We start from the raw sequence: 26,262 nt of genomic DNA on the forward strand, positions 1-26,262 counted from the left end.
GACACCTTTCCCACCGAAAATCCTCTGGCTTACTGGGTCTTGAGGATGGATCACTGGCCAGAGCTTGCACAGTATGCAATTGAGCTACTGGCCTGTCCTGCATCCAGCGTTCTTTCGGAACACACCTTCAGTGCTGCTGGTGGCTTTGTTACCAATCACAGGGTGCGCCTGTCCACCGAATCAGTTGATCGACTGACCTTCATCAAGATGAATCAGTCTTGGATCACCCACAGCTACCAAGCACCTGAAGCTGATGTAACCGAATAATTTTTTTTGAAATATCACATCCCTTCAAGACTGCCTATGCTGATGCTGAGTGACTGTCCTGTTATGTTGATTGTCTATTCTTTTCCTCCTCCGCTGATATGTTGGAAGAACATTTCTGGTTCTGGGTGATGCCATTAGCCCAATTTTTCTGCCCCTGTTTAACAGGGGCGTTTAAGTACAATTTTTGATGCAATGCTTTGCAGCAGGGCTAATTCCTGCAATAAAACTAGAGTATATGGGAGAGGTTGCAGTGTGGTGGCACCAGCACCAGTGCCTAAGGCCCAATTTTTCTGCCCCTGTTTAATAGGGGCGTTTAAGTACAATTTTTGATGCAATGCTTTGCAGCAGGGCTGATTCCTGCAATAAAACTAGAGTATATGGGAGAGGTTGCAGTGTGGTGACACCAGCACCAGTGCCTAAGGCCCAATTTTTCTGCCCCTGTTTAACAGGGGCGTTTAAGTACAATTTTTGATGCAATGCTTTGCAGCAGGGCTAATTCCTGCAATAAAACTAGAGTATATGGGAGAGGTTGCAGTGTGGTGGCACCAGCACCAGTGCCTAAGGCCCAATTTTTCTGCCCCTGTTTAACAGGGGCGTTTAAGTACAATTTTTGATGCAATGCTTTGCAGCAGGGCTAATTCCTGCAATAAAACTAGAGTATATGGGAAAGGTTGCAGTGTCGTGGCACCAGCACCAGTGCCTAAGGCCCAATTTTTCTGCCCCTGTTAAACAGGGGCGTTTAAGTACAATTTTTGATGCAATGCTTTGCAGCAGGGCTAATTCCTGCAATAAAACTAGAGTATATGGGAGAGGTTGCAGTGTGGTGGCACCAGCACCAGTGCCTAAGGCCCAATTTTTCTGCCCCTGTTTAACAGGGGCGTTTAAGTACAATTTTTGATGCAATGCTTTGCAGCAGGGCTAATTCCTGCAATAAAACTAGATTATATGGGAGAGGTTGCAGTGTGGTGGCACCAGCACCAGTGCCTAAGGCCCAATTTTTCTGCCCCTGTTTAACAGGGGCGTTTAAGTACAATTCTTGATGCAATTCTTTGCAGCAGGGCTAATTCCTGCAATAAAACTAGAGTATATGGGAGAGGTTGCAGTGTCGTGGCACCAGCACCAGTGCCTAAGGCCCAATTTTTCTGCCCCTGTTAAACAGGGGCGTGTAAGTACAATTTTTGATGCAATGCTTTGCAGCAGGGCTAATTCCTGCAATAAAACTAGAGTATATGGGAGAGGTTGCAGTGTGGTGGCACCAGCACCAGTGCCTAAGGCCCAATTTTTCTGCCCCTCTTTAACAGGGGCATTTAAGTACAATTTTTGATGCAATGCTTTGCAGCAGGGCTCATTCCTGCAATAAAACTAGAGTATATGGGAGAGGTTGCAGTGTCGTGGCACCAGCACCAGTGCCTAAGGCCCAATTTTTCTGCCCTTGTTTAACAGGGATATGTAATTACAATTCTTGATATAATATTTCACAGGAGGGCCCCTTCCTGTGCCCACCCAGAGTAACTGTGAGGACTTATAGTGTTGTGGCACCAGCACCACAACCACCAAAGGTCAATTTTTCTACCACTGTTCAACAATGGCATGTAATTACAATTCTTGTTATAATCGTTCACAGCGGGGCGCTCCAGCGCCCAGCAAGAGTCACTTTGAGGACTTACAATGTTGTGGCAAAACCAACACCTTGTTCCGCCATTTCTGCAGAGCATATAGGGCAGGCCCCTACTTTCAAACATCCAACTTACAAACGGAAGGAGACAACAGCAAGTGAGATGAAAAAAGATGGACGACAAAACAAATTATACAGGGGTGATAACCCTTCCCTATGTTTTCCAAAAAGCTTAAAAATAGTTTTTTTGACTGGAGCTACACTTTAAAAATGTACCAGTTGAAAATTACAAACAGATTCAACTTAACACAACAAACCTACACAGTCCCTGTCTTGTTTGCACCGCCTGTATACTGCTGTTCTGAGTATATAGGGCCTGGGGGCCACACGCATTTCCTTTTTTTAATATGGGTACAGGGTTCCCCTTGATATGCGTACTAGACATGTGAATTCGTTTTCATCCGAATGCATTTTCGTCCGAATTTCAGCTATTTTCGTTTTCGTTTTTACAAACGATAACGAAAGCACAAAATCCGAAAAACGAAAGATCCGACATAAATAAATGCTTTATTTTCGTTTTCATTGTTACAACAGTTCGATATAGAATAGGAGATTCGACATGACTCTGACAACAATCTGTCTACAGAACCTGTGGTCAAATGTGCCTAACCTTACCTCTATTAGTCCAAGATTATATAGAGAAAATATTCGACAGAGAAAAAAGATTTGACAGAGAGAAAAGATTCTGCAAGTTAATGTCCTAAAAAGTGTTTGGGGACCCGGGTCCTGCCCCAGGGGACATGTATCAATGCAAAAAAAAGTTTTAAAAACGGCCATTTTTTCGGGAGCAGTGATTTTAATAATGATTAAAGTGAAACAATAAAAGTGTAATATTCCTTTAAATTTCGTAGGGGGGGGGGGTTGTCTATAGTATGCCTGTTAAGGGGCGCATGTTTCCCGTGCTTAGAATTGTCCCTGCACAAAGTGTCATTTATGCAGGAAAAAAAGTCCTTTGAAATCACTCGCAGCTATTATGAATTGTCGGCTCCGTAATACAGAGAACACTCATTGAAAGTCATTGATAAAAAAATAAATAAATAAATAAATAAAAAAGCGTGGGGGTCCCCCAAATTCAATTACCAGGCCCTTCAGGTCTGCTATGGATATTAAGGGGAACCCTGCCTCAAATTTAAGAAAAAAATTGACGTGGGGTTCCCCCTAAATATCCATAACCAGACCCTTCAGGTCTGGTATGGATATTAAGGGGAACCCCGCATCAAATTTTAAAAAAAATTGATGTGGGGTTCCCCCTAAAAATCCATACCAGACCCTTTATCCGAGCACGCAACCTGGCAGGCCGCAGGAAAAGAGGGGGGGACGAGAGAGCGGCCCCCCTCCCTCCTGAACCGTACCAGGCCACATGCCCTCAACATTGGGAGGATGCTTTGGGGGTCCGTGACCCCTCAAAGCACCTTGTCCCCATGTTGAGGAGGACAAGGGCCTCATCCCCACAACCCTGGCCGGTGGTTGTGGAGGTCTGCGGGCGGGGGGCTTATCAGAATCTGGAAGCCCCCTTTAACAAGGGGACCCCCAGATCCCAGGCCCCCCCCCTGTTTGAAATGGTAAGGGGGTACTTTGTACCCCTACCATTTCACAAAGAAAGTGTAAAAAATGGTTAAATAAAACAAACACACTTTTGAAAAATTCCTTTATTAAAAATAAAAAAATAAAAAAAAGATTCCAGCGGCGGTAATCCACTCTTGCTATCCAGCGACGGACGGTCATCTCTCCAGCGATGTCTCATGTCATCCAGCGCAGCGAATCCTCCGTCCTTCTTCTGTCTCCGTGGAGGAGACACTGCAAGGATTCCGGCGGCTGACGTTTCTTATATACGGAGGGCGGGGCCACCCGTCACCTGACCCCGCCCCCCTCTGACGCAAGGGGAAACCCGGGGTTCCCTGTGACGTAGGGGTGACCCGCACCCCTCTGATGTAACACAGGCAGGTTTCCGTTACATCAGAGGGGGACGGGGTCACCCATACGTCACGGGGATTAGGCATTAATGGCTGTGTGTTGAGTTATTTTGAGAGGACAGCAAATTTACACTGGTATACAAGCTGTACACTCACTACTTTACATGGTAGAAAAGTGTCATTACTTCAGTGTTGTCACATGAAAAGATATAATAAAATATTTACAAAAATGTGAGGGGTGTACTCACTTTTGTGAGATACTGTATATATATATATATATATATATATATATATATATATATATGCAGTGCAGTCAGTGTACAGTATATAATACAGTGTATTGAAGTGGTTAAGGGGAACCCTATGACAGAATTAAGAAAAAAAATAACGGCACGGGTCCCCGTCCCCCCAGTTCATACCAGGTCCCTTGCGTCTGGTATATATTTTAAGGGGAAATCCCCAGCAATTTTTAAAAAAAAATTGGCATGGGGTCCCCCCTAAAATCCATACCAGACTTATCTGAGCAAGCAGCCTGGCAGGCTAAGAAAGGGGGGGGGGGGGTGAGCAAGCCCTGTGATTGTGGGGATCTGCGGGTGGGGGGCTTATTGGAATCTGGAAGCCTCATTTAACAAGGTGGCCCCCAGATCCCGCCCCTCACGTGAAATCTATTTTGTTGTTCATATTGAAAATCTTTTAGTTTGACGCCTGATAAATTCCAGCAGAGAACGTGGGATGGAGATGTCTCCGGTCCTTTCTCAGAGCCTATTCCAGGCAAGGCCTAACAAATGTCCTCACTGTAGAAAAGAGTGTGGGCAAAAGTTGGGCTTTAACAGCATTAGTAAAGTATGTTTTATTCCATTTTCTTAAAAAATTCTTACCTGATCTTTCACTTCTGAAATAACTCCCATTTTCCTCCAATCATGACTGCTTGGAAATGTAGCTGACATTGCTGCTCGCTTTAGATTGGATAAATCCATACCAATACTGGATTTTATTCCGTAACTCCTAAATTCTTCAGCTATAGAAAAATGACACATTACAATCAGTTTCCTGCAGAATGTATGGAACTTAAAGAAAGTCTTAACTGAGCTCTGCACTGAGCAAGGCAATAAATGGTATCACTTTCTTACAACATTCTGATTTAACTGATGGATAAAACAGTATAATACTAAGGCCCCATTCACACCTGAGTGTTTTGTAGCTTGAAGCCTTGAATCTACAAAACACTGGAGGGGAAAAAAATCTATTATTCTCAATGGAGATGGTTCACATCTCCACTCCAAGTTGCCTGAAGCCGAACACCTGAAGCTCAAACAAGTTCTGGACCCTTTTTTGTCACTCAAATTGGGCAGATTTGTGCATTTTTCTTCTTTTTACATTGGTGACCTTTTGCCCTGCACAAAATTGCAGCAAATCACGGTAAAAAACGCCACAAAAAAGCCATAAAATCACATAATTTTCTGCCTGAAAACGCTATGCACAGGTGTGAATGGGGCCTTAGCTACTAGTTAGGTGTTGAGAAATGCAATGAACAAAAGACTATGATGTCAAGAGTAATTTATCAATATGAATACAGAATAGTTTGTTACTAGCTATCCTATATAAGATTTACAAATTCAGCCAAAACATTATATTTCATTTTGGATAGAGTAGAGAAGGCTAAAGCAATTGTCAGTTATAGTGATGCAGTGCCAAATCACATAAAGTGCTCTGGTAAGGAAGGGGGTAAAATCCTCCGGGGCTGAAGTGGTTAAGGTAACTGATACCGATAATAACTGTATATGAATGCAGCTATCAGTGGAGCTACCACAACTTAAAAACATTTTCACTTATGTGGTAAACCTTCCCCCACGCACTGTTCCACACAGACTATTTAAGAAACATACGGAAACCATTAGCATAGTCACAACAAAATGTACTAAAAAATAGAATTAACAGGAAACCATCAAATGAAATACATTTTCGTGCAGTAAATATTTATATCCTATACACATTAAATATTACACTGGTGAATTATGATAGTAAAAGCAATCCACCCCAGATCACTTTTCAGAAGGCATACCGCCACCAGTGTGAAAGAGCACCCAGGGCATATAGACATTTCCACCACAAAACAATAGTCTTTTTTTTATACGTCAGTGAGAATATCACTAACCATGTTTCTGCCCCTTTCTTAAGGCACAGCAATATAAGGAGCCCTTTACAGTCCTGAACTGTTAGTTGATGATGTCACTGATACTGAAACAAAAAGACCATTATTCTACAAGAAAGGTTTGCTGGTGGAAATGTCTATATGCTCTTAGTGTTCTTTACAAGAAAAGTGTCTAGGGGAGGAGAGGGAAATTATAGTACAGCATCCTGAATTTATTGAGCATTTATCCCTATGCAGTGGATAGTACTTGCATGCTTACCTGTGAGATCACTAAATTTGGTCACACCATACTCTGCTGTTCCCATCTCATCTCTCTGTAAACGAGCTGCCACCTCCATGTTCTTGGAAAATACAGATAGGCGGTACAAGAATTCTGTGATAAAGAAAATCACAAGCTGTAGCTGGTTAGGAGGTAGTTACACATACTCAAACATACTATGGATAACACAGGCTATTGTATTGACACAAAATGAAATACTACGTAAAAGGAGATATTTTACATTGTTAGCAATGCATTCAGGATCTGGGACACAGATTTTATTTATGACCTGATGGCATACAAGAATAAGAGTGATACTATTGTGTATTTCTTTCTGTAAACTGGAAATACAATGTCTCACAAAAGTAAGTACACCCCTCACATTTTTGTAAATATTTTATTATATATTTTCATGTGACAACACTGAAGAAATGACACTTTGCTACAATGTAAAGTAGTGAGTGTATTGAATGGAAATTCCCTCAAGGGTTTTTTTTTTTTTAGCAGCAAGAGGATGTTTGGACAAATGACAATGGCTTAAAAAAATATTATTTCTTTATTAAAGTTGTAGTATCAAAAAGGAGGTATAATGCATTATTACAAAGGAGTTCTAACAGGCCAATCTCTTTGCTGAACATAGATGTCAAGCTTATGGCCAAAATCATAGCTAATAGACTGAGACCCAAGATTTGATAAGTCCTGACTAGGCAGGTTTTAATGCCTGGGAGGGAGGCCAAAGACAATGTGACAAAATCTTTGAACCTAATACATTCAGCCCGCCAGTGAAAGATCGAGGGCTTCCTCCTGTCGATGGATGCAGAGAAGGCCTTCGATCGAGTAGCTTGGGATTACATGTTGGAGACGTGTAGATATGCGGGTTTGGGCCCCCACATGCTGGCCTGGATTTCAGCTCTTTACCAAAATCCCTCTGCCAGGCTTAAGATAAATGGCACACTCTCTAATAAAGTCCATATAGGGAATGGGACGAGACAGGGCTGCCCCTTGTCCCCACTAATCTTTATCATTTCGCTGGAACCATTTATCAGGCACATTCTTGCAAATGAATCTATTAAGGGTTTCCAGATCAATGATCTGGTTTACAAGGTTGCAGCTTATGCCGATGACCTTTTGTTTTTTTGACAGATCCGCATGTCTCCATCCCCTCCCACATGAAAGAGTTCTCCACCTATGGATACATTTCCAACCTCAAAATAAATTACTCTAAATCTGAGGCCATTAATGTTACACTTAACACAGACAGACTGACCAAGGTCCAGAATAACAGCCCCTAACTCATACTTAGGAACTTGGTTGACCCCTCGACTCTCCTCGATATTTGACCGAAACTCCCCCCCTCTCCTCAAAGCCATAGAAGAAGATCTACAAGGCTGGCACCCTAGACATTTCTCGTGGTTTGGTAGGGCAGCCATCTACAAGATGACTATCCTGCCAAAAATTATTTATCTACTCCGCACTCTACCTATCAAAATACCTAAGAGTTTCTTTAAAACTCTGCATTCACTCCAGATGAAATTCATCTGGGCACACAAACCACCACGTTTGAAATCATCCCCATTCTGACCAGACCTAAAGACAAAGGGGGTATGGGCGTCCCTGACTTCAAGACTTACTATTACGCAGCATACAAAGCCCGTATCATTGACTGGCACTGCCACCACAAACTCAAAGATTGGGTCTCCATAGAAAATGAGACGAGCACAGTCCCCCTCCGATTCTCACCCTGGATACCTAAAACGAAATACCCCTCATCTATAAAAACATATCCGCTTATAGGCACCACCCTTGATATATTCCACACACTTGCCAAACACTCCAAATTTTCCACCCCCCTGCCCTCTCACCCCTTTGCAGGATAACCCAGACTTCTCACCAGGTATAAAGAATAATCTGATAAAACCAACAGACCCAGGGAAGCCCCTCCTGGTGTCACATTGCTTTGCCAACAATACGATGAAAGACTTTGCCCAACTTAAAACGGACAACAAAACGCCACATATGTCCCTATGGTCATACTTTCAGATATGAAGCTTTGTTAACAATGCTTCTCGTCTGGCCCACTTCACGAGAGAACTCACTGAGCTTGAATCGGTCTGCTTGAAGGGAAAATTAACCCTGAAAACCACATCTGCCTCATACACATGGGTACAAAACCTACGGTCGCAGGGCAGCTGCAGACTCAGAGAGAGATGGACAGAAGAATTGGGAGTCCCGATAATGGACAACCAGTAGGAAAAGGCCTGCATCCTGTCCCATAAGTGCTCCCTTAGCACAAGAATGCAGGAAACTGCTTACAAGGTACTGATACATTGGCATGCAACCCCCGAGAAAATTCACAAGTGGTACCCACAAACGTCTGACAAATGTTGGAGATGTGACACTGAAAGAGGTACTTTGCTCCACATTTGGTGGCAATGCGAAATGTTGGCGCCATTCTGGTCCAAGGTAACAGAGACGTTCACCCAAATCACAGATACCAGGCTTAGGTTAGACGCAGCTTGCTGCCTGCTACACATCTCAAACTTTTCTTTTAAGATGTACAAAAACTAGCTCTCAAGACATATGATAAATGCTGCCAATTCACTTATCCCGCTCTTCTGGAAATCGAAAAATACTCCCACAATGAGGGACTGGTTACATAAAGTCTCTTTCATCTGTGAGATGGAAGATACAGTGGCTCAATCTAACGAGCTGGTGGAACGCTACCACAAGACCTGGTCTCCCTGGTTTGCCTACAGACACTCTCAGGCATATACGGACCTGCTGAAACAAACTTGAACCCAACGGTTTGCCTCAGAGGCGCCAGACATACACTGGAGCTAGCAGACTCGGACCCAAGGTAGTAGACCTTTTAGAAATCCAGAACACTCGCCCAGAATTCTTTTCATACTCCTATGGAGATATTACACCGCTACTCTTCTCCCCACTCTTCCCCTTTTCCCTATCTTTCTATCTAAACTTTATTTTCTCTTTTCTCTTAATGCAACGAATGGAAAATTTCAACATTTAGGTGGTAGACCCTGATATACATTTAATAGGCTTCAGAAATTCAGTTTGGTCTAGGGGGCACTCGCTTATATGATAATTATATGCCACCTTTTGTTATAAGAGGACAATGTTCTTTCCTTTTTATTATATTTTCTGACTATTTGCCTCTCTGCATTGTCTGTATGTTTTTGGATTACTTTCCATGTTGTTATGCATTTTATTTCGCAAATAAACTTTGACTTTCATGAAAAAATAAAAAGCAATTCTGGTCTTAAAATAAAAACACATATCTCTTCAACATTAGGAAAAAAAACACGTATGCACTCATTCTATGTGTGGAAACAAACACATTTTAAGAGCGTTTTCCATGATATCCCTACACGTTTCGACCTATATATGTAAAGGTCTTCTTCAGAATTATTCAATTCTTGATGAGAAAACTACATTCCCAATTAGATGAATTGCTATTCTTCTAAAAGCATCTCCAGCCCAGAAGATCCCATTCTCCCGAAGAATTCCCATGCTCTCAACAGAGGCAAAAGTCCCCCCCCCCCGGCCCCCGCACAGCTTACAAGGAGTCACCCCCTGTTGGGCATGGGGGAAGTTTCTGAGAAAGTAGTGAGTGTACAGCTTGTATAACAGTGTCAATTTGCTGTCCTCTAAAAATGACTCAACACACAGCCATGAATGTCTAAACCACTGGCAACAAAAGTGAGTACACCCCTAAGTGAAAATGTCCAAATTGGGCCCAAAGTGTCAATATTTTGTGTGGCCACCATTATTTTCTAGCACTGCCTTAACCCTCTTGGGCATGGAGTTCACCAGGACTTCACAGGTTGCCACTGGAGTCATTTTCCACTCTTCCATGACGACATTGTGGACATGGTGGATGTTAGAGACCTTACGCTCTTCCAACTTCCATTTGAGGATGCCCCACAGATGCTCAATAAGGTTTAGGTCTGGAGACATGCTTGGCCAGTCCATCACCTTTACCCTCAGCTTCTTTACCAAGTCAGTGGTCGCCTTGGGGGTGTGTTTGGGGTTGTTATTGTTATATGTTGTTGGAATGCTGCCCTGCAGGCCAGTCTCCGAAGGGAGGGCATCGTGCTCTGCTTCAGTATATCACAGTACATGTTTGCATTCATGGTTCCCTCAATGAACTGTAGCTCGCCAATGCCGGCAGCACTCATGCAGCACCAGACCAAGACACTCCCACCACCATGCTTGACTGTAGGCAAGACACGCTTGTCTTTGTACTCCTCACCTAGTTGCCTCCACACAGGCTTGACACCATCTGAACCAAATAAGTTTATTTTCGTCTCATCAGAAGACAGGACCTGGTTCCAGTAATTAGTGATGGACAAACTTCCGACGGGACGTTTCGCGAACGCGGACCGCTAACGCGGCCGATAGTTCGTGAACCGGAACGTTCGCGACGGGCCCCATTGACTTCAATGAATCTGGGATCGACAACTACAAGCATTCTTTTTTTATATGGGAAATTGTTGTGACAATTCAGGACTGTAGAGCGCATGAAGGCAATGGAGGAGAGGGAAGGTCAGGGACCAGGGTAAGCAAAGAAGAGGGTGCAGGAGATGATCACCAGCAGCGTGACATACAGCAATGACACCTGCACCGTGATAGAGTCATCTGACACAAGCACCGTGATAGAGAGCACTGACATCAGCAGTGTGACATACAGCAATGACACATGCACCTTGATAGAGTGATCTGACAACAGCCCCGTGATAGAGAGCACTGACATCAGCAGCGTGACATAAAGCACTAACACCAGCACCGTGATATACAGCACTGACAGCAGCACCGTGATAGAGAGCACTGACATCAGCAGCGTGATATACAGCAATGACACCTGCACCATGAGAGAGTGATCTGACAACAGCACCGTGATAGAGAGCACTGACATCAGCAGCGGGACATACAGCAATGACACCTGCACCGTGATAGAGTCATCTGACACCAGCACCGTGATAGAGAGCACTGACATCAGCAGCGTGACATAAAGCACTAACACCAGCACCGTGATATACAGCACTGACAGCAGCACCGTCATAGAGACTACTGACATCAGCACCGTGATATACAGCACTGACACCTGCACCGTAAGCAGCCCCAGGAGGAAGTCAGCATAGCACAGGGATGGTGGGAGCCCCTCATAATGAGCATAGCACAGGGATGGTGGGAGCACCTCAAAATATGCACAGCACAGGGATGGTGGGAGCCCCCCATAATGAGCATAGCACAGGGATGGTGGGAGCCCCTCATAATAAGCAGCCCCAGGAGGAAGTCAGCACAGCACAGGGATGGTGGGAGCCCCTCATAATAAGCAGCCCCAGGAGGATGTCAGCATAGCACAGGGATGGTGGGAGCCCCTCATAATAAGCAGCCCCAGGAGGATGTCAGCATAGCACAGGGATGGTGGGAGCCCCTCATAATAAGCAGCCCCAGGAGGAAGTCAGCATAGCACAGGGATGGTGGGAGCCCCTCATAATATGCACAGCAGCCCCTAGTAATAAGCAGCCCCAGTAGAAATATGACACCACTCAACCTCTTCAAAGAGGAGGGTACGGGCATATAGTACGGTGTGCTTTTTTTGGACAAGGAAGTGAGCCAAATGAAGAAAGAAGGTCTTTGTGCTCGTTTAAAAAAATTGTTTATAGACATATACATGGTCTACTGGTCACATGTGTTGAATTCCTCCGAGATCCATGCCTCATTCATTTTTAGAAATGTGAGGTAGGTACTGTTGTGAGCTAGGCGAGTACGCTTATCGGTCACGATCCCCCCTGCTGCGCTGAACGTCCTTTCGGACAGGACACTGGATGAGGGGCAAGCCAACAGTTCGATTGCAAATTGGGCAAACTCTGGCCAGAGGTCAAGCCTGCCCACCCAGTAGTCCAGGGGTTCATCACTCCTCAGAGCGTCCACATCGGCCGTTAACCCAATGTAGTCGGACACCTGATGGTCTAGGCATTCCCTGATGCTGGATCCGGATGACACCTGTCGATGGGTCGGCTGAAAGAATGACCTCATGTCCGAAGTCACCAACACATCTTCAAACTGGCCTCTTCTTGCAGGTGCTGTTGGATTGGTACCCGCAACTCCTTCTCTGGGAGTGGGAATTGCTCCTCTGCCAGCGCATGCAAAGGCAGAATGCAGCATTTCTCGAAGCAAGGTCTGAAAGTGCTGCATTCTGCCAGCCCTCTGTGACAGCGGTAACATTTCCGCCATTTTGTGTTTGTACCGGGGGTCTAAGTACTGTGGCAGCACGCAGGTAAAGTCACCTGGTTGTATCCAGGATGGGAAATATGTGTGCCCTAGATTCAGGCTTTATGCAGACTTGTACAACTAGAGGGGAAGAGTTAATGAGCCCAGCTGAAGTAAGTGGGCTCATTAAGACCTCTACAAAAAACCCCAGCATGCTTAGGGAGATGCTCCATCCTGGAACCAGTTTTGTGTGTATAGACTGGGGAGTGTGATACCTGTTCTGTGCAGTGAGTTAACGCCTGTGTGGCAAACCTCTACAACAGAGACAGGGACTGGTGCAGCACAAGGCTGCACTCAGTTGTTAGATAGGGAATCTAAGTGTGTAATTAGAGGTCAAGCTGACCAGGATTTATTTTCATGTTTTATTTTTGTTTGGCTGTTATATGTTTCACTGCATGTAGCATAAATAAACCGCATCTTTTGTTTTTTTGCACCTACAACGCTGTCTGCTGTGCCTGATTTTGTGTTGTGAACCCATCCAGGGGGTCACACACACCCGCTGCCGAGCTAACCCCTCACAGTACGTTGCCACCCAGTACTGGTCCTTGACCCTTATGCTTTTTATACGGGGGTCCCTATTAAAACACTGGAGCATGAAGGCCCCCATTTGCACTAAAGTGGAAGCGGTGTGGTGGCCTGGCTCCTGCTCATCATCCAGGATAATGTCATCCTCTTCATTCTCCTCTCCCCATCCACGCACAACAGGGATCCCAGAAAGGTTTAAAGCATGCTCTTCTTGGTCCTCCTCATCCGCCTCATGAGTTCCATTGCGTCGGGCAATCGCAAATAAGACGTCTGACCGGCAGATTGTGTCGCCGCTGAATGTCAGCAAGGCGAGCCATGGCCGTGTAAGATCTTCTGAAATGGGCCGAGATTTTCCTTGCCTGCCGCAAGATGTCCTGGACCCCAGGGTATTTGACAAGGAATCGCTGCACGCCCAAGTTTAAGACGTGTGCCATGCATGGCACGTGCGTGATTTTGCCCTGTTTCAATGCGCTAAGCAGATTGGCACTGTTGTCACACACCACTTTACCAACTGTCAAATTGAGCGGTGTTAGCCACTGATATGCCTGTGAACGCAAAGCTGAAAGGAGTGCCAGGCTAGTGTGGCTCTTGGCTTCCAGGCACAACAGACGCAGCACGGCATGGCAACGTCTCACCTGGCATGTCGAATAGGTTCTGGGGAGCTTGGGCGGCGCAGCGGAAGAGACGCTAGCAACGGAAAAGGAGGAGTCAGCCGAGGAGGAGAGGGAGGAGGATGGAGTAGGAGGAGGAGGAGAAGAAGAATCAGGCCTGCATGCAATCCGTGGCGGTAAAACCAAATCTACATGGGTGCCACGGGTTACATGCTTGACGGCAGTCAGAAGGTTCACCCAGTGGGCAGTAAAAGTGATATACCTTCCCTGCCCGTGTTTGCTAGACCACGTGTCTGTGGTCAGATGTATCTTGGCACCGACACTGTGTGCCAGAGATACATTCACTTGCCGCTAAACATGGACATATAGCTCTGGGATGCCCTTCTGTGAGAAATACTTCCTTCCTGGGACCTTCCATTGTGGTGTTCCAATGGCCACAAATTTGCGAAAGGCCTCCGAGTCCACCAGTTTATATGGCAGTAGTTGGCGGGCTATGAGTTCTGACAAGTCAACCGTTGGGCAAGAGGGTTATCCGGCATCATCATTTTTTTTACGCTCGAACATTAGGCCCACGGAAGCCTGCCTTTTTGCAGAAAAACGTGAGCTTGGCGTGATGGAAGGTGGAGTGGAGGACAATTGTGAGGAGAGAGGAGAAGGAGAATGTCACGTACCTGGTAGGCGAGCCCGGAATGCAGGGAGCGGCCTCTCGTAGCCCCTGGCTCGAGAACCCCTGGAGGTGGTAACAGAGATTCAAAAGTTCAGGGGGCACAAGTGCCTGGCAAGTGAAGTAGCTCCGGATAACCAACAGCAACACAGACAGCAGTCGGCAGGTGACAGCAGGCACAGGCAGGAGGACTGGCAAGGCAGACGATCGTCAGCGGAGACAGCAGGCACTGGCAGATCAAGGCAGGAACAGCAGGAGGCCGTCAGCAGAGGCAGCAGGCACTGGCAGATCCGAACGGATCGGTGGGTAACAGCAGAGTCGGGTACAGGCCGGGTCGGCAGCAGGCGGGCAACAACGGTACAAGGGTAGAGGCAGAGACGTGGTCAGACAGGCAGGTAGTCGGTGGCAGGCAGCAAACAAACGTGGTCAAGAACAAGCCGGGTCACAGGAATCTAGGCAACAGGTAACAGGTAACAGAATCTCCGAACACGCTGTAGACTGGACAGCAAGAGGGAAACGGAGGCAGAGTCCTTAAGAAACCTTTAGGGCGCCAAAGCGGTCGCACGACGAGTCTGCGTGCCCCCGCGAGTGGCCGTGCGCCCGTTCGTGACCCCGCGCACCCGCGTGCGCTCGTTCGCCACATCGCGCACCCGCGTGCGCCCGATCGTGCCAGAGCGCACCCGCGTGCGTCCGTTCGCGTTAACACGCGCTAAAGGGAAACGACGGGTTCTCAACAACAGGCCTCTGCGGGCAGATCTCCCATGAGCGATCGGAATGCCAGGACGGTCGTGACAGAGAAGTAGAAAACGAGGCTGGATGGTGAGAGCCTGGAGTGTGGCTTTGTGTGTTCCGTTGCTCCCACTGGGCTTGGTGATGGCTGCTCATGTGCCTTCTTAAGGCGGTCGTCCCTAGGTGAGTGTTGGGCTTACCGCGACTAATGCGTTGACTGCAAAGATTGCAGATGGCAACGCTATTGTCAGCAGCGGACACGTTAAAAAAAGCCCACACTGCGGAGCCATGTGCCGGTGTCCAGGGAGCGCCAGATGTGACCGTACATGGTCGATGACTCGCTCCTGATACATTTGCAGTCTGCTTTGTCCCTCCTGTGCAATGTAAGTTATTCCTGCTTCTCCTCCCTATCTGCTGGTCCATATCTCCCTCTGAACTCCCCTCCTCTTCCTCTCTTGTGGGCACCCACGTGACATCACTAGACACGTCATCATCGACGTCACCTTCCCCACCGCTATAAGTAGAGATCTCGGAGTAGGCAGCAACACCGGGGACCAACCTCCTCCTTGGGCTGATCTGGGTACTGTCGTCAGACTGCTGAGTGGCGGTTGTTGCTACCTCCTCTTCCTGATCCAATACCAAGAGTGGCTGCGCATCAGAAATGTCTTGATATGGATCGGAAAATAATTCCTGTGACTCAAGCGGAAGGTATGTGGTGGTGGTGTTGTTGGTGGTAGTGTCTTTGGGGGTGCACATAGCACAGAGTGAAGAAGAGGGTGCAGATCGAGAGGATGAGGAGGGTGCAGAAGAGTAAGGCTGATTGAGCCACTCAACCAAGTCTGGTGCGTCCTTTAAAGTAATTGAACGCACCTTCTGCAACTTCCCACTTTGGCTCAAGCCTGTTGCTCCTGCCCTACCCCTACCACCCCTGCGGAAGGGCCTGCCTCTTCCTCTGCCTGTCATTTTTTAAATGGCCCTGTGACAAAACTCTCAGTCCCTATACCGATGAAGGACTGCTGCAGTATAGGGTCAGCGGTCAGCAGTAGTGCACCTCAACCCTATGTATTGTGGATCTATACCAGTCCTTATAGAATGGCAGACTGTACCTCACTCAACCCTATGTACTGTAGCACCCTAGACAGACCAAGTTACCAGTCCTTATAAGGACCTTTGTGGAACAAGTAGGTTGTGACTGATTAGCAGACTGTACGTCAGTCCCTATCCTGATGAAGGACTGCTGCAGTATAGGGCAGCGGTCAGCAGTAGTGCACCTCAACCCTATGTATTGTGGACCTATACCAGTCCTTATAGAATGGCAGACTGTACCTCACTCAACCCTATGTACTGTAGTACCCTATACCTTACCAGTCCTTATAAGGACCTTTCTGGAACAAGTAGGTTGTGACTGATTAGCAGACTGTACGTCAGTCCCTATACTGATGAAGGACTGCTGCAGTATAGGGCAGCGGTCAGCAGTAGTGCACCTCAACCCTATGTATTGTGGACCTATACCAGTCCTTATAGAATGGCAGACTGTACCTCACTCAACCCTATGTACTGTAGTACCCTATACCTTACCAGTCCTTATAAGGACCTTTGTGGAACAAGTAGGTTGTGACTGATTAGCAGACTGTACGTCAGTCCCTATACTGGTGAAGGACTGCTGCAGTATAGGGCAGCGGTCAGCAGTAGTGCACCTCAACCCTATGTATTGTGGACCTATACCAGTCCTTATAGAATGGCAGACTGTACCTCACTCAACCCTATGTACTGTAGTACCCTATACCTTACCAGTCCTTATAAGGACCTTTGTGGAACAAGTAGGTTGTGACTGATTAGCAGACTGTACGTCAGTCCCTATACTGATGAAGGACTGCTGCAGTATAGGGCAGCGGTCAGCAGTAGTGCACCTCAACCCTATGTATTGTGGACCTATACCAGTCCTTATAGAATGGCAGACTGTACCTCACTCAACCCTATGTACTGTAGTACCCTATACCTTACCAGTCCTTATAAGGACCTTTCTGGAACAAGTAGGTTGTGACTGATTAGCAGACTGTACGTCAGTCCCTATACTGATGAAGGACTGCTGCAGTATAGGGCAGCGGTCAGCAGTAGTGCACCTCAACCCTATGTATTGTGGACCTATACCAGTCCTTATAGAATGGCAGACTGTACCTCACTCAACCCTATGTACTGTAGTACCCTATACCTTACCAGTCCTTATAAGGACCTTTGTGGAACAAGTAGGTTGTGACTGATTAGCAGACTGTACGTCAGTCCCTATACTGGTGAAGGACTGCTGCAGTATAGGGCAGCGGTCAGCAGTAGTGCACCTCAACCCTATGTATTGTGGACCTATACCAGTCCTTATAGAATGGCAGACTGTACCTCACTCAACCCTATGTACTGTAGTACCCTATACCTTACCAGTCCTTATAAGGACCTTTGTGGAACAAGTAGGTTGTGACTGATTAGCAGACTGTACGTCAGTCCCTATACTGATGAAGGACTGCTGCAGTATAGGGCAGCGGTCAGCAGTAGTGCACCTCAACCCTATGTATTGTGGACCTATACCAGTCCTTATAGAATGGCAGACTGTACCTCACTCAACCCTATGTACTGTAGTACACTATACCTTACCAGTCCTTATAAGGACCTTTGTGGAACAAGTAGGTTGTGACTGATTAGCAGACTGTACATCAGTCCCTATACTGATGAAGGACTGCTGCAGTTTAGGGCAGCGGTCAGCAGTAGTGCACCTCAACCCTATGTATTGTGGACCTATACCAGTCCTTATAGAATGGCAGACTGTACCTCACTCAACCCTATGTACTGTAGCACCCTAGACAGACCAAGTTACCAGTCCTTATAAGGACCTTTGTGGAACAAGTAGGTTGTGACTGATTAGCAGACTGTACGTCAGTCCCTATACCGATGAAGGACTGCTGCAGTATAGGGCAGCGGTCAGCAGTAGTGCACCTCAACCCTATGTATTGTGGACCTATACCAATCCTTATAGAATAGCAGACTGTACCTCACTCAACCCTATGTACTATAGCACCCTACACCAGGTTATTACCAGTCCTTATAATGACCTTTGTGGAACAAGTAGGTTGTGAATGATTAGCAGACTGCAGCAGAAGGGCAGCAGTCAAGTATAATATTCTTTCTATATTTGGAAGAAAGAATATTATACGTGTACAAGCCTAGTACCATACGACTGATACCAGTCCTGAAAAAAAGCATGGTGGACCTAATATAGTAACAGCTACTGATTAAACTGACCCTCACTGCCTCACACACTGCTTCCTGCCTGTCCCTATATAAACTGACAAAACAGAGGCTGCTGGAACAATAACTGGTTACTGGAATAGCACTTTTGTGGACCTGATAGTAACAGCTAATGATTAAACTGACTCTCCCTGCAGCACACACCGTCCTGTCCCTTTCTCTAAACTGACAAAAGACACTCAGGCTGCTGCAACAATCACTAGCACTGCACTGCCTCAAACCTATATCCTGAACTACACCTAACACCTATACCAGTCCTGAAAATAATTTTTGTGTACCGAATAGCTAGCGATTTGGGTCACTGCAATCTCTCCCTGCTCCACACAGAAACCTCTCCCTATAGTGACATACAAAAGAATGTAAAATGGCCGCCGGATCGGGTGTATTTATAAGTTAGGGGGAATGTCCAAGTGTCCATGTGCTGTAATGTCTCAATTGGCTGTCCTGTACCCCATGATGGATGTGTCATCATAGGTCAAAGTTCTTTTACACAGAAAACACGGAAGTCCGCCGATCGGGCGAATCGCGAACAGCCGAAATTCGCCGCAAAATGACCGCCGGGCGAACTGTTCAGCCATCACTACCAGTAATCCATGTCTTTAAAGAATATACAAAGCCGCGCCAACCCTCCCCTACATATATAATATAAATTCAAATTAAAAAATAAAGACTAGTACAATTAAGCAAAAGACTTCAAAAAATGTGGAGATGACCAAAAAAGCCAAAAATGGCATAAAATAAAAATAAAGAGTCCAATTTAAGAAAAGTTCACAGGTGAATCCAAATAACGGACATAAGTGTTCTTAAATGACAGCACCACAGTGGTTCAACACTTTCCAAGGCGCGTGAGATACCCGTCACCATATGTTGAATGCGCTTACCAGAAAATATATGGAATGAAGCATATATAAATGATAAATGGATGACGTCCAGGTTAACCTTCCTCAGCTGGGTCAGCACTCCATCTCTTAGCGGTGTTTCCAAGATAATAATCTGTTCAGTGGTCTCGATATGAAGCACTCAGAGGCCTCTGGTAATGATGACAGGAGGCGTAAGGACACAGAGTGGCATGAGGGCCGGTATAACAGACAGTGCCAGCTGAGGTTTGCAGGAAACAGATGACCGTGGATCACCAGGCAGGAACTGGAACACGGTGAAGCTTGAACAGCAGGCAGGAGTGTAATTTAACGTTAATTTAACGTTTGGAGTGCTGTGCAAAGCGTTAAATTACACTCCTGCCTGCTGTTCAAGCTTCACCGTGTTCCAGTTCCTGCCTGGTGATCCACGGTCATCTGTTTCCTGCAAACCTCAGCTGGCACTGTCTGTTATACCGGCCCTCATGCCACTCTGTGTCCTTACGCCTCCTGTCATCATTACCAGAGGCCTCTGAGTGCTTCATATCGAGACCACTGAACAGATTATTATCTTGGAAACACCGCTAAGAGATGGAGTGCTGACCCAGCTGAGGAAGGTTAACCTGGACGTCATCCATTTATCATTTATATATGCTTCATTCCATATATTTTCTGGTAAGCGCATTCAACATATGGTGACGGGTATCTCACGCGCCTTGGAAAGTGTTGAACCACTGTGGTGCTGTCATTTAAGAACACTTATGTCCGTTATTTGGATTCACCTGTGAACTTTTCTTAAATTGGACTCTTTATTTTTATTTTATGCCATTTTTGGCTTTTTTGGTCATCTCCACATTTTTTGAAGTCTTTTGCTTAATTGTACTAGTCTTTATTTTTTAATTTGAATTTATATTATATATGTAGGGGAGGGTTGGCGCGGCTTTGTATATTCTTTATTACTGTTGGGTGCCATATCACATTTATTGCTGCTGCCTATTTTTGTTAGTTTGTCAATTTTACACTATTTATCCTAGCGCAGTTTACATTTTTTCAATCCATGTCTTTAGTTTGCTTGTCTTCAGCAAACTGTTTGCAAGCCTTCTTGTGCATCATCTTTAGAAGAGGCTTCCTTCTGAGACGACAGCCATGCAGACCAATTTGATGCAATGTGTGGCGTATGGTCTGAGAACTGACAGGCTGACCCCCTATCCTTTCAACCTCTGCAGCAATGCTGGCAGCACACATACGTTACTTCCCAAAGACAACCTCTGGATATGATGCTGAGCATGTGCACTTAACTTCTTTGGTCGACCATGGCGAGGCCTGTTCTGAGTGGTACCTGTCCTGTTAAACCGCTGTATGGTCTTGGCCACCATGCTGCAGCCCAGTTTCAGGGTCTTGGCAATCTTCTTATAGCCTAGGCCATTTATATAGAGAAACAATTATTTTTTTTCAGGTCCTCAGAGAGTTCTTTGCCATGAGGTGCCATGTTGAACTTCCAGTGACCAGTATGCAAGAGTTAGAGCAATAACACCAAATTTAACACATCTGCTCCCCATTCACACCTAAAACCTTGTAACACTAAGGCCGCGTCCACACGGACGGACTGTATGGCCTACTTAGTCCGTCGAAACACATTTCAGCGGACAGTCCGCTCGTGTGTGGGCTTCAGCTGACTTTTTCAGCGTGCAGTCTGGCGTACTAAGTATTTCGGAATTTCCGTCCGTCATACTTTGGTTTCAGCGGACAATCCGCTAGTGAGTAGGCTAGTTCGACGGACTAAGAATGGTGCATGCTCAGAAAGGATTTACACGGCGAAAGGTTGCATTGCTGTGTATTGGACTTCCTATTTCTAGTCCCGTCGTACGTGCTGTACACGTCATCGCGCAAGCTTTCGACGGACTGTTTGTGCATCCGTGTGTGGTCAAGTCCGTTCATTCGAAAGTAGGACGGACTGCCTGTCGGATTGTATGACGGACTAAGTAGGCCATACAGTCCGCCCGTGTGTACGCGGCTTAACAAGTCACATGACACCGGGGAGGGAAATGGCTAATTGGGCCCAATTTTGACATTTTCACTTAGGGGTGTACTCACTTTTGCTGCCAGCAGTTTAGATATTATCTGTGTGTTGAGTTATTTTGAGGAAACAGCAAATTTACACTGTTATACAAGCTTTACACTCTCTACTTTACATTATAGCAAAGTGTAATTTATTCAGTGTTGTCACATGAAAGAATATAATAAAATATTTACAAAAATGTGAGGGATGTACTCACTTTTGTGACATACTGTAGATACAACTATCTCCTGATGGAGCAAGTGAATCAGTAAAAAAAATATATGAAAAACAGTCAACCTTTCAGCAAAATCTGTGTATGAAAAATAGGATTTTTAGAACAGCTTACCTGTAAAATCCTTTTATTTGATGTACAACATGGGACACAGTACCATAGTAGTTACTATGTGGGTTATAGGCCACCTTCAGGTGATGAACACTGGCACGCCCTAAGATAAAAACGTGCACTCCCTATATAACCCCTCCCACTACTGGGAGTATTTCAGTTTTGTAGAAAAGCAATACAAAAAAGAAGGGAGGGACCTGATGTACTTCAAAGAAAATAATTTTACAGGTAAGCTGTTTTAAAAATCCTATTTTCTTATCGTACATCATGGGACACAGAGCCATAGTAGTTACAATGTGGGATGTCCCATAGCAATGTCAACTGAAAGGAGGGAGACACAAAAAAAAGTAGGGCAATAAGAGACTAGAGGACTAATACTGCAGCCTGCAGTACCCTGCGCCCAAAGGCGATATCCTCATGACCTTCTACATCTATTTGATAGAATCTGGTAAATGTATAGACTGAAGACCAAGTTGCGGCCTTGCAGATTTGAGCCATGGAGGCTTGGTAATGCACTGCCCAGGAAGCGAAGCACTAACAGCCTAGAGGAGTGTGTTTTGATTTGAAAGGGTGGAATCCAAATCTTTAACCATGAGCTTGAACGATTACTTGTTGAATCTATTAGGAATAGTAGATTTCGATGCTGCCTGTCCTCCTTTAGGACTTTCAGGCAACATGAATAAAAACATAAGTTTTTTTAATCTGAGCAATCGCCTTTAAGTAGACATTGACTGCTCTCACCACATCAAAAAAATGTAGTGATTTTCCTTTTAATGAACAGGGTTCTGGAAAAAAGGACGGTAGAACAATATCCTGGTTTAGATAAAAAGCTGACACTACCTTTTGTAAAAGGTTAGGATGAGGACGCAATACTACCTCATGCTTGTGAACAAAAAAAATATGGCTCTTTACAAGAAAGAGCAGCCAATACTGATACCCTTCTTGCAGCAGTTATGGTTACCAGAAAAAATAGTTTCCTTGTCAAAAAAGGACCAAGGGAATATCTTGTATCGGCCCAAAAAAAGGCTGTTTTGTAATGCCAACAAAACTAAATTCAAGTCCCAAGGGTTCAGGGGTTACTTAACTGGAGATTTAAGCCAAGTTACCCCATGAATAAAGTTATGGACCAAGGAATGTGAAGCAAGTGGTCATTGAAATAATACAGATAAGGCCCAGACCTGTCCTTAGAAAGCACTCAAGGCCAGCTCTATTTCTCACCCCATGTGCAGAAAAAATCAAGGTCTCTACCTAGACTCATTTCCTGGGGTGCAGCTTCTGGTTTCACACCAGGAGACATATGTTTCCCAGACTCCATAATATATAACTATGGAGGCTGGCTCTGCATAAACCAAGGTAAAATACGACCAAACCTGACAGCCCACGGTTCTTCAGTGAGTGTGGGCCTCAATAGCCAAATTGTTAAATTTAGCATTTGTAAAATAGGATGGAATACCGGACCTTACGAAAGAAGGTCTGGCCGTGGCAGTAGGGTCCATGGGTCCCCTACTGTAATTTTTACGATCCCTGCATACCAAGAATTGCTGGGCCCCGCTAGAGGCCACAAGATTCACTGACTTCCCTTTCCTGTTTGATCCTGCAAAGAAGTTGCGGATGCAGGCTGAATAGAAGGGAATGCACAAATCAGTGAGAACCGATTCCACGGGAATAGCAAGGCATCCGTTCCGTATGCTAGCGGATCCTTTGTTCTTGACACAAAGTTGTCAATCTTATTTGTTGATCCTGGATGCAAACAGATCTATGTCTGAGATTCCCCATCCTTGACATATTGACAGGTAGATATCGGGGTAAAGGAATCATTCTCCCAGGAAAAACTGCTGGCGACTAAAGTAATCTGCTTGCCAATTTTCTATTCCTAGAATGAAAACTACCGATAGGCAAAGTACATTGTTTTCTTCCCAGGAAAGGATAAGCTTCACCTTTCTCTGGGCCACACAACTTCTTGTGCCGCCTTGGTGATTAATATAGGCCATAGCTGTGGCATAAACAAATTGACTCCTAGCAGGACAATATCTTAAACTGAATGTTCAGGCCTCAGAACCAAGTGTTCTGCCTGAATTTTTACAATGTTAATGGGGAAGGCCATTTCTGATCTAGGCCACTTCTCCTGCACAGCTGCCTCTTTCAGGACTGTCCCCCAACCTAAACAAAATAAGGTTGGCATATGTTGATACTATTTCCCAGGTAACACAAAGAAAGATTTTCCCCTTCACAGATTTTTGGATGTTAACCATAAACTGAGGCTCCGGCGCACTCAGCCTACAGCACCTGGTATTTCCAGGTGGTCTTTCATCCAGGTACTAACCAGGCCCAATCCTAGCCTACAGCACCTGGTATTCCCAGGAAGTCTCCCATTCAGGTACTAACCAGGCCCGACCCTGCTTAGTCTCAGAGATCAGACGAGATCGGGTGCTTTCTGGGTGATTTAGCCTCTAGGCTGATGTGGCCGTAGGCTTTGGAGTCAGACACATTGGGAATATAGAGCTTGAATTCTCATTTTCAAGCCAATAGGATACTGCTTTTCAGCAGTCTAGAATGAGACTGAGCATAAAGAACGGCCTCAAATTAAGCCACCATCTTTCCCGACAAGTTGAATAGGACTACCTAGGGCTTTGACTACCTAGATCAGACCTTTATTGTGCTGATCTTAGCCAGGGGTATGAATACCCTTTTCTGGGGGTATCTATGCTCAGACCCAAGTATTTTCTTCATGTTTTAAAGAAGATTCCTCCTACGTTGAGAATCCGATCTAGATATTCCAGGTAGTCGAATGTGGTGACTATACTTTTGGTCTAAGTGGGCTACCGACTGGTCCAACAAGAACAGATGGACTAGGTAAACCATAATCGTTATACCTTGAATCCTCAATGTGGCTAGAAAAGGAGCCAGAACCTTGTACTCAAGGTGTAGCAGCTAGATTGGAAAGCAGAGCTACACACTGAAAAAGAAGATTTTCCACTTTGAAAGAAAATATTATTAAGGAGCAAGGAAAGGTTGAATAAAGACACCTGTCCATCCAGTTCAACCTGAGTGAGTGTCTACAATTGTCCCTATCCCTGTACATAGCACACTCACATCGGTCCCTACCCTCAAGCAGCCCACAATCCAAGGTCCCCATTCATATACTAGGGCCAATTTTGGACAGAAGCCAATTAATCTACCTGCATGTCTTTGGACATATGCATCTTCATGCAAAAAGGGAGATATTATATTTAGCAATTGAATTTTTTTGAGATCTAGAATGTCCATTTGGATTTAACCAAATCCCAATCTCTGCTTTTACATGGGGCCACCATGAACACTTTTTTCCAAAATATGGTCCAATGCTAGAGAAAAAGATTTATTTTTTGTCTGGATCCTTAGGAACGTTTGATCTGAGAAAATGAGGAAATGGAAACTCTTGGAACTCCAGTTTGTACGTTGGAGCTAATGAGGAAGTCCCCCAGTTGTATTGACATTCCTTCTGCCAGATCCCTGAGAACTGTAGAAGAATTCTCCCTATTGAGCAAGCAGGGGTACCTCCTCATAAAGAGGCTACAGTATCTTGTAAGCTTCCTCCCTCAAGACCTCTTTTGTTCCTGGGGTTAACCCTGAGGATTACCCTTTGAACCTGACGCAGGAGGCTGTTGTGACTGCCTGGAGGCTGATGCCTCTAGCACAGAAGAAGGAACTTTGAAATAAAAAACACGATTAGTCCTTCATTTAAAAAGGCAAAAGGGGTATCTTTCTTTTGCTAGAAATTCTTTGGATATATCCAAAATATTCCCAGATAGCTGTCTTACCACAAAAGGGAAGACTAGCCAAGAGCTTTTTGCATGACGCTTAGCGAAGGAGCAATCTATAATAGCAACTATTGCAAACACAAAGCTGCCTCCTGGACCTGCTGAGCAGGATACCTTAAACACCTGTTAAAACTGGTTTCTCAATGATTAACCAACTACTGTCAGAGACATTCAACCTTCCAGAGAAAAAAGTGTTTTGTTTTTTTAATAGGAATTCCAACCTTTATTCATTGGATCCCTAAGTATTTTAGTAATGTCTGCCGGACAAGTCTAACTTACTCACAAAGGATATAGTAGCGTTAATTGCTGGTATACCCTGCTTAATGAATTTTCTCTACCATAGGATAAAGCGTGAAAACTTTTTAGAATGGAAAATAATGCTTATCTGGGTGATCCTCCAGATACAAAAAAATTTTCCCAACAATGAATGGGCAGGAAAAAGCACAGCTTGAGGAGGCTTTAGCGAACCCAACACTCAGTTAAGGCTACATAAATGTGGAGCGGATCATTCAGCAAGAAATTGTACCATCAATCATACAGATTGTGAATTTGACCCTCCCGCAATTGACACCTCAGAAGAGGAGTCATCAGCCTCACCACGGTCTCCTGAGGGAATTAGTCTTCTCCTGCCCCTAGTTCCTCAGTCTGAGGGTCCTAGGAAAATGAAAGAGAACCTGTCGCATCTTGACCACACTGGAATGTCATTAAAGTGGGGCTCCACCCTAAAGTGGAACTTCTGCTCATCAGAACCCTCCCCCCCTCCGGCGCCATAATTGGCACCTTTTAGGGGGGAGGGGGGTGCAGATACCTGTACAGTACAGGT

General features: G+C 45.3%; 1 protein-coding gene and 1 pseudogene across 1 annotated transcript in view; both read right to left on the bottom strand.

Annotated features, from left to right (window-relative positions):
• The window catches only part of CTSW (cathepsin W), a 184,859-nt gene that overhangs the window by 149,882 nt on the left and 8,715 nt on the right, over positions 1-26,262 (bottom strand). Inside the window, exons 3-4 of the mRNA XM_077463350.1 lie at positions 6,267-6,380; positions 4,734-4,873 (exon numbers count right to left, since the gene is read on the bottom strand). Coding sequence (XP_077319476.1) covers positions 4,734-4,873; positions 6,267-6,380 — 254 coding nt within the window. The remainder of the gene's footprint in view (positions 1-4,733; positions 4,874-6,266; positions 6,381-26,262) is intronic.
• On the bottom strand, positions 23,976-24,095 carry LOC143943013 (5S ribosomal RNA; annotated as a pseudogene).

This window comes from Lithobates pipiens, unplaced genomic scaffold (genome assembly GCF_037356315.1).
Source record: "Lithobates pipiens isolate NorthernLeopardFrog02 unplaced genomic scaffold, aLitPip1_a1.2 Scaffold_10, whole genome shotgun sequence".
Lineage (NCBI taxonomy): Eukaryota > Metazoa > Chordata > Amphibia > Anura > Ranidae > Lithobates > Lithobates pipiens.